Source organism: Primulina huaijiensis, chromosome 18 (assembly GCF_012295235.1).
Source record: "Primulina huaijiensis isolate GDHJ02 chromosome 18, ASM1229523v2, whole genome shotgun sequence".
NCBI classification, from domain to species: domain Eukaryota; kingdom Viridiplantae; phylum Streptophyta; class Magnoliopsida; order Lamiales; family Gesneriaceae; genus Primulina; species Primulina huaijiensis.
The window spans coordinates 1,219,700-1,228,935 of record NC_133323.1 but is presented as its reverse complement, the minus strand read 5'-3'; the positions used below and the strand labels follow the sequence as shown (position 1 = coordinate 1,228,935).

At 36.6% G+C, this 9,236-nt stretch overlaps 2 protein-coding genes across 2 annotated transcripts; one reads left to right on the top strand and one right to left on the bottom strand.

Moving 5' to 3' along the window:
* Positions 1–2,270: 2,270 nt before the first annotated feature.
* LOC140965223 (hevamine-A-like) lies at positions 2,271–3,492 on the top strand. Its single transcript, XM_073425353.1, has one exon. It carries the CDS (start codon positions 2,533–2,535, stop codon positions 3,406–3,408), a length of 876 nt encoding a protein of 291 aa, XP_073281454.1. The 5' UTR covers positions 2,271–2,532; the 3' UTR covers positions 3,409–3,492.
* Positions 3,493–3,860: 368 nt separating this feature from the next.
* LOC140965191 (U1 small nuclear ribonucleoprotein 70 kDa-like) lies at positions 3,861–8,879 on the bottom strand. Its single transcript, XM_073425304.1, has 10 exons — positions 8,656–8,879; positions 8,232–8,346; positions 8,028–8,107; positions 7,651–7,726; positions 7,376–7,440; positions 7,228–7,290; positions 5,731–5,812; positions 5,485–5,647; positions 4,995–5,060; positions 3,861–4,794 (listed from the first exon to the last, which is right to left on the bottom strand). The coding sequence occupies exons 1-10, from the start codon at positions 8,752–8,754 to the stop codon at positions 4,122–4,124; spliced, it is 1,482 nt and encodes a 493-aa protein (XP_073281405.1). The 5' UTR covers positions 8,755–8,879; the 3' UTR covers positions 3,861–4,121.
* Positions 8,880–9,236: the final 357 nt, after the last annotated feature.

The following is a 9,236-nucleotide window of genomic DNA, read 5'->3' as shown; positions in this document are numbered from 1 at the left end:
TTAAGCTTTATAAAATTATGAAAAATTAGATTTAAGCTTGAATAATTATTATAAGTCTAAGTTTTTAATTTGGGAATTTTATATTAAGTTTTGGTTTAATTCAGGATTAAAACGCATTAATACGTCACATTTAAAGATTAATTTAAAAGTCCTCGTTTTAGGTTAAATAAAAATATGGGAAAATTCATGTAAGCTTAAATAATTATTTGGGACATGTTAGAGTCAATGGAATTAAGAAAATGTCAAAAACGTGAAATTTTACGTTTAAGGGTAAAACAGTCTTTTCACACCTAGAAATTAGTAATCGTCATGGCAGTGTCCTAAATGCTATTTTATATGCTAATATGATTATTTTCAATGATTATGGATGTTTATATGTTAATATGTCAATTTTAAATGTTTATGGATTTTTAAGATAATATGTTTAATGTTTTATGATTTAATATGCTAAAATGTTTATTTCAAACATTTACGATGTTAAAATGTTTATTTTAAAATGTTTATGGATGTTTATGATTTTTAATATGTTAAGTTATGATTTTTAAATATCTATGATTTTATGATTTAAATATGAGCATTTAAAAGACATGTTGCATGCTTGGTTTCAAAATAAAAATGATATTATATGATGTTTTTATTAAGTGATGATAACATGTTGAAGGACGTGAAGAGATTGTGACTACTGCAATATGTTGGAAATATCGTGAGGGTTATGGTCCCAGTGGGAGCCCGACGATCGTGTTTCCGTTGATACGAATACGAATACTATGAATATGATTGGAGATGTCGTGAGGGGAGAAGGCCCCAGAGGGAGCCCATTTATGGGAAAAGGCCCCAGAGGGAGCCCCGACGATCGTATTTCCAATGCCATGATATGTTAATACGTTGGCCAGGGCCCAGTTGACCGGTGAGAGTGTTGCTGGTGTCCCCCGCCGCCCAGTACTGTGGTTTCTTTAGATGGATCCATCGCCCATTAAGATTAAGAATACGAGTCACAATCACGATCTGAATTCAACATACACGAATATGAATATGAATATGAATATGGATACGAATATGGATATGGAGATGAATATGAATATGTTTATGTTGATATGAAAATGTTTATGAAAGAGTTCATGAAAATGTTTATGTTTAAAGAGGATGCATCATTATGAAAATGTTTTTATTTAAAGTTTATGCATCATGAAAATGGTTTTGTTTAAAATTTGTGCATCTTCATGAAAACGATATTTTAAGTACAAGTATTTTTCACTGTTGTATGTGAACTGTATTACGTATTACTTGTTATCAAGGATATGACGTGTTGAGTCTTTAGACTCACTAGGTGTGATTGATGCAGGTGCTATTGATTATGAATATGTTAAGGGAGGTCTTGATGGTTGACTTTGCTGGACTGAAGGTGCACATAACCCGAGGACCGACGCTAGTTTTCCGCACTAGTTATGATTTATGATTTTTAAGATTTTGTTAAAGATATTTTATGACTTATATTTATGATTTGAGAGGTTTTTGAGATATTATAGTATGGGCTGTATTTCTCAAATATATAGTTGGTTGTTTTAATTTTAAAATGGTTCTAAAATATTTTTATGCAAATGTGCATGGTTCGGCCGATGCTATGTAAGGTTTTTAAAAAAAAAAAATTCTAGCACATAAAAAAAAAAAAGGCAGACGTTTCACTTGAAGTCTGAGATAAAGGTCTTGATTTCATGCTCACTGATCTGTTGTCTGATGGTAATTGTGTGCTAGAAGTGTGAAGTAAATTCGTGGTACTATTGATGCCACCACGATCAATTAACAATGGTGGCTAGCTACCTTTTGATGGGCTATATATTGTGGGAGGAAGCACTTTCATCTAGCTCATGCAGATAAATGCAACCAACCAGGGTTGTTCGAAAGAATAATGATCATAATTCAACAATAGAAAGCGAAAACTAACTTTTTTTAAAAAAATGAAAAACCAAATTATATTACTTATAAAATTGCATGTGAAGTTCTCTGCTTGAAATCCATGCAAATCAGTTGCCTTTTTCACGTACGCAAAAGGAAATTCATGAAAAATTGCCACATGGTGCTGTAGCCTGTAGCAATCCACTGTGAAGTCTAGCTTTCACCAAGGAGACCAGAGTTAAGAGTGGTGAATTATTTAAACCGTATTTTTTCAAGAATCTGTGTCCCGTCTTGTGAGTTGCTCAGTTGACTAAAATTATCGATCAAATTTGGTTTATGATTTGTATTAATTCAATTTTTATTTGACAATGAAAACAACCTTATATTAGACTTGAGATCACCCATGTATTAACAAATGAAAAAGGCCACACCAGTATTCAACAGATAAACAGCAGCAGCCCGTTCACGCTAAGCAGATCAACACACGACAGTACCGAAACAAAACGCCAAATTATGCACCAACACTTCTCTTTTGTCCTTAACCCTCCACATTTACTCTATAAACTCGACAATATGGCCCAAACTCCAGTACAGAAACAACTGATTATCTGACCAAAATCAAGAAACTGCTCAATCTCGATGGCACCAAATCCATTGACGGTAATCTTCTTATCCATTTTTTTCATACTTAACCATTCTGATGCCGGAAAAATCTCGATCTACTGGGGTCAAAACGGAAATGAAGGCACGTTAGCTGCGACTTGTGCCACTGGAAATTACCAATTCGTGAACTTAGCGTTTCTCCCCACATTTGGCAATGGCCAGACTCCAATGATCAATCTTGCTGGTCACTGTGATCCCTACACCAATGGCTGCACTCATTTGAGTTCTGAAATTAAATCATGCCAAGCAAAAGGCATAAAAGTGATGCTCTCGATCGGAGGAGGAGCCGGGAGCTATTACCTCTCCTCCGCTGAGGATGCCAGACAAGTTGCAATATATCTTTGGAATAATTTTTTGGGCGGAAAATCGTCATCTCGTCCATTAGGAGCAGCAGTTCTCGATGGAATTGACTTTGACATTGAGGGAGGGACCAATCTTTATTGGGACAATTTGGCGCGATATCTTTCAAACTATGGAAAGAGGGGCAAGAAAGTGTACTTGACTGCAGCACCACAGTGTCCATTCCCGGACTATTATGTTGGAAATGCCCTTCAAACTGGTCTTTTTGACTATGTATGGGTACAGTTCTACAACAATCCTCCTTGCCAGTATTCTTCAGGTATGAAGAGTTTCGAAGAAGCATGGAAGGATTGGAATTCTATTCCGGCGGGTAAGATATTCTTGGGTTTACCGGCATCACCGGAGGCGGCAGGAACTGGATTTGTACCAGTAAGTGATCTTGCTTCACAAGTGCTTCCAGCAATAAAGGGTTCTGCAAAATATGGAGGGGTGATGCTGTGGGATAGGTATCATGATACCGACTACAGTTCTTCTATCAAGAACGATGTTTGATCAGTTTTCACAATTCAGTGGCATGTTACGTAAACTATTTCAAGATTCGTGTGTTAAAAGTGTATCACTATACGTGTCTTTGTATTGGCGTCTTTTGTGAAGTAATAGTTTAATTTTGTTAATAAATGTTTTTGGTTGTTTAATTCCCCTCGCGCTCTTCCTGAAATCCTACTAGTTTCCATGTAAAGCATTTCATCTTGAATTGCACTGGTATTGCGTCTGATACCTGGACCACCTCAAATTTTTTTGATGCCCTTCAAAGGTGTTTTTGAATTTAGGGTTATCCACTTATCTTGTTTCTACTTAAGAAACAAGTACTTAAAAATTTTAAAATATAGAAATTGAATAATGTTATAAATATAGTTATTTAAAAATATATTTACACACACACACACACACACAAACATAAATTTTGAAGGTGATTTGGCTTAAATAATTTCCCAAACTGTGTATATTCTCAATATATTTTCTTACTAACATAACCCGTTAATACAATTTCTTGTCGTGTAAGTTAATCCAGCTCCAAAACAACAGATCATCTAATCATAAAGAAGAAAACAAAATATATATATATAAAAAAGGAGACGATTGTCTAGTTGAAAATACACAACACTAAACAGTAAGTAAATTCATGATACAAGCCAGAGTACCTACCCATGTTCAATCCATCCAAGAAAGGTCTTAAAAAGTACTTGAATAGACGATAAAGTCACTTAATCTGACCTCCGATTATCCCTTCCTTTAGCATCAGATGTGGCTCGGCCATATCCATAACCATCATCATCCATCTGATCATAGCGATCATCATCACGGTCAGCTTCCCTATAGCGGTCATAATCATGCTGGCCATCTTGATCGTCATACTGTCCCTGACCATGGTGCTCATAGTAGTGTCCACGATCGTGCTCAGTTTCTAAATACCCATGTCCATGTTCAGGTTGATCAGGCCACCCACGATTATCTTCTGCTTCTGCACTACCGTAATCTCGATCTCTTGCACCACGGTCTCTTTCATGTTTAGAATCAACACGCTCATAGTCATGGTCATGAGGGCGTCCTCGGTTGTAGTCATCCCCGACTTCATTATCCATGTCACGGTCCCTTTCCTTTTCCCTATCACGATGACGGTCATGGCCACGTTCCCGATCACGATCACGTTCCTTCTCACGTTCTCGACCACGATCACGGGTTCGATCCCTCTCCCGATCTCGCCCATGGTCTCTCTCCCTATCCCTTTCCCTTTCCCGGTCTCTGTTTCTGTCACGATTCCTATGATGCCTATCATCTCTATGGTCACGGTCATTTGGTCTATCGTTTGATAGCTCACGGGACCTTTCCCGCTCTCTCTCCTTCTCCCTCCCCCTATCCCGAGATTTCTCCCTATCCCTAAATATGTCAGCCAGAAATGAAATTTGGATTCATAAGATGCCAATAGGTAATGCATTAAAAGAATGGAACGATTGCAATGTCTACCAAAATCAACAGAAATAATTTCAAGTGAAATTGCTAGCTTCAACAAGTTTAGCAGTATATAAGCAATAACTTGTATACACAGTAATTGAAGGCTAAACCTGTATGAATATTACCTGTCTCGTTCATCTCGAACTCTTGGCTCCTCAGACACAGATATTCCTCCAGACTGCACTTGCTCTCTGGAAAAACAGAAGATAACGATTATCGTTATGAACTCAATACAACTTGACGTCATAGTGGCATACAGACAAGCATGACAAGAAGTATGATATAACAGAAATTAACGCGAGGTGTTTGGAAATAAACATAAGCATTTTGTTTGGAAATAAACATAAGCATTCAGAAAAATTGCTTTACTGCATAAAATGAACAGAATTAAACAACTTAGACGCAATGTTGAATGGACGGAAAACATTCATTATGAGTCATGACTTATCACCTGATCATGAAACCTGTGAGAACTCAGGCTCAAGAGAATAAAGACAACAGGGACCAACTATCTTTCAAAGTTCAAAGATAAAATAAAGTAAAATTCTCCTCGGCATCATCAAGAAATTTTTAACCGCGAGTTATTTTAAGAGTGTCTAGGGATAAAGGCATTACCTTCCTGGATACTTTTGGCTAACCTCTTCACTACCAACCCGAGTTGTTCCAAGCCCACCACCAAGCCTTCGAGGTCGCCAATTTGGAACAGTTCTACCACGTTCAACATCCACAAGCACCCTTCTGTTATCAATTTTTTTGCCATCTGCTTGCTTATATGCCGCTGCATGACATATGAACACGTGAATTATTAACTGCCGGATCAAAGGGAGAAAAACAAAGAGGGAATCATGGCCATGGAAGAACCTTTCATATCTCGTGTATGTGCGAACTCAATAAAAGCATAGCCCCTGGGTTTACTTGTCTCTTTATCTGTAATCAAGCGAATCTGAAACTCAAAAGGATAAGGTCAGGAAGCTATAATTGAAGAACTAAAATATAATACGTAAATAGAGAAGTTTCTTAATCATGTTTTCATTTTGTAAAAATTAGATAAATAATGCCTAAGGGCACGGCAGACAGGCACTGTGCCTAATTAGCCGTGCTCACCTTCTAATCATAGAGCTCCCAGGCGAGATGCATCACCATCACTGCTAGAGTTGCGATAAAACAGAGGCCAATTTACCAGAAGCCAAGTAAACTAACCTCCCCTTACCCAGGGTTTTTCTTAATAAACAATCGAATGACTCTGAATGATAGATGATAATCCATATAACTTTGTATTCGTGTAGCATTTTTACAGCCTTTGATTCCAAAAATAAGAATTTGGCAGCAGTAAAGGAAGTGCATATTAAAAGAAGAAGAGAGATGCTATACTCCCAGTGAGTTTTACCAAGTGCAGGAAAAAGTTGCCTCCCAAGGTTGCTTGAAATAATGACCAAAAGAAAAGGCTTCAAAGCACACTGACTAAAATTTCACCTTTGAAGGATGAGATGCACATCCATCCAGTTTAAATACTACTCGAGATAATCAAAGCAAATAAGCAACAATCCAGGAAATTTTCCCTCTTACCAAGTCTGATACTTACACAATGAGCTATATGGTTGGATTCGTGCTAGAAACTATATCACCATCCTAGCTTTGAAAAGATTTCCGGGACAAAAAGCCACAAGGGATAAAAGAATAAGCCAAATAACCTAACTGCAATTAGTTGAACCGAAATTACAGCTGGGGTTACTACATTTCAGTATGATCAATCCAGTCATGATTCCAATGAAGAAATGAGAATGATTCTAACTAATAAGCATAAATGATGAGAGCCATGATTCCAGTGAAGAAATGAGAATGATTCTAACTAATAAGCATAAATGATGAGATGATAATACAATTTGGATGCACACTTTCAACCAGAAAGAATAAATCCAAGTCCGTAATAAATATTCCGACCAGACCAAATCAGTCAGAATGAGCGCAAATATAATTTCCTGGAAATAAATGAGACCAAAATTTCAATGTTTAGCTAGGCTAAAAAATAAAAATACAAGATTTCATACTTTACTGGATGCAAGAAACTTCAAACCATTCTGATTGTCGATCCAGACAAGACCAAATTTCCTAGTGATTCAGTAGTTACAACTTTGTTTTATTTGAATAACATTAGATAATTATAAATAATTCTTCATCTTTCTCTTGCAGAATTTTTTTAATGTATTATGAAGGATTTGAAGGGAAACCCATTCAATGTGAAAGACTGAAGTTTTGAAACCTCTCTTCAACAGTCGAAACAAAGCTGAACTATATTAAGATACTCTTACCGACCCAAAAGATAACCAGAGCCCCATTGGGGTTCTATACAATACCTACCCTCTTGATTGGCCCATAAGCCTCGAATTCTCTTTTGATCCTGCTCTCAGATGTCTCATAATTCTGGGGGAAAACATGAAATCGGTCAACCTAAGAAATGCGATAAAAAAATGAGCGCAACTGATCAATTGGGAAAAGGAGGACTCACAAGCCTAGCAACAAACAATGTTTTGTAAGGATCTCCAGATATATTTGGGTCGTTATTTGGATCATCTGCAAAGAAAATCACATAAGATTATAAGTTCCGCAAGGTCTAGTAGCCACAGAATTTGGAAATGTCCGATAGCTACAGATATTGTCTATCATGATGAACATACAATTTTGAAAATAAACAAATACACGTATACATATAACAAGTATATGCCAAAGGGTGCAAGGCCGCAAGCTATGGCCAGTTTTAGATTCAAGGGAAGTTGCAATTACATTTCTCGAACTCCTCTGCAGCCTTTTTGGCTCCTTCCTCCAGCCGTATTGCATGAATCCTGGCCCTTCTTTGTGCCTTCATACAATTCCAACATTTAAGGAGTGAATGTTGTGATACCAAACTTTAACCAAAAGAGCAAAATCAAAATTTATGATAGGAATTGATTAATAAAAATTAAAATCAGTAATCACAACTCTTCAATTCCTTGTTACAATGAATAATTTTTAAAGATTTGCAAACTGTAGGTGTTGAGGTATACATGTGCAGATTTTTCATTGTTCACCAAATCTAAGTCAAATTATAGAATGGATAGATCAAATAGTGCCCAGTATAAAAACATGTACAAACGTTTGACATTCACACGGAAATGTCTTACCGGAGTCTCACCCTTCTGAATAGGGGTTGCATACTCAGGATCGTCAGGATTCGCAAATTCACTAACTAATTGTGCCACACCTGAATCAAATAAGAATACAAGGACAAAATGCATCCCATAAGAATCCATAGTTCGAATTTCTAATGATGAATAATTCTTCAATTAGAGCCTTTGACAAAACTAAACTGTTAAAGCAACAACTACCACTATATGGAGGGCATTTCCTCTTCTCTGGAGGTGGTTTGTACACCAAAGGCGAGCGTGGCTCAAACAACTTCAGAAGACTATTTGTTAAGCCAGTGGGGTGACTTTGACCAATCTGGGAACAATGAAAAATAACGAAATCGCCAATTATGAATTATTCTTCAGATAGCATACGAAATACAGTCAGTTATCAGTATCACCCATTTATAGATCAACGCTCGTCAACTATGAAAATCAGAATAACATTCCTCAAGTCAAAACCTTTCAAGTAAAATTAACATTTCCAAAAACTAGTCAAACTCGCTAACACCAACCGTACTCACATGAAATCTAGTACCATCAGCATAACCGCCCAAATCAAATTAGAGCACCTGAAATCCCAATTTATAAGAAAATGAACGACATCAAGCCAAGAAGATAGTACCAGTTTGAGTTGCAAAACATTAGCGCGATTCTGAGCCTTGGTACGGCCCTGAACGGCGGCGTTTTGATCGCGCATCATGGTGTCGCCGTAATCCCCCATCTTCGGATAGATGCCTGAGGGGTAGGGTTTTTCGCGCTGATCGGAAAAGCGGCAGCAGTATTCACGAATCGTAACTCCACAAATGCCGAGAAGGGTTTTAAGACTGCGGGTTACTGTGCCATTACAGATATACCCCCCGAATACGTTTTTAATATTATTTTTATATATTATATATTCTATTTTATTAATCGGTGATTCAATTTTTGTTTTATATATTAAATCTATATATATTCTTAATTATAATAAATAAAAATAAAAAAAGATTAATCAGTGATACGGCATAATCTTTTGAGTATTTCTTGGAACTGCACAAACATCCAGAAATTTAATGATTTTTGGTGTTATGGAGTGTGATAAGAAAACTTCAGTTAATTTCGGGCTTGTATAGTTGGGTGATACAACTGATGTAAGTTACAATAATTTATCCTAACTTTTGTTTTCTCCATTTGTATTGGTAAATACATATATAGCATGTATATATA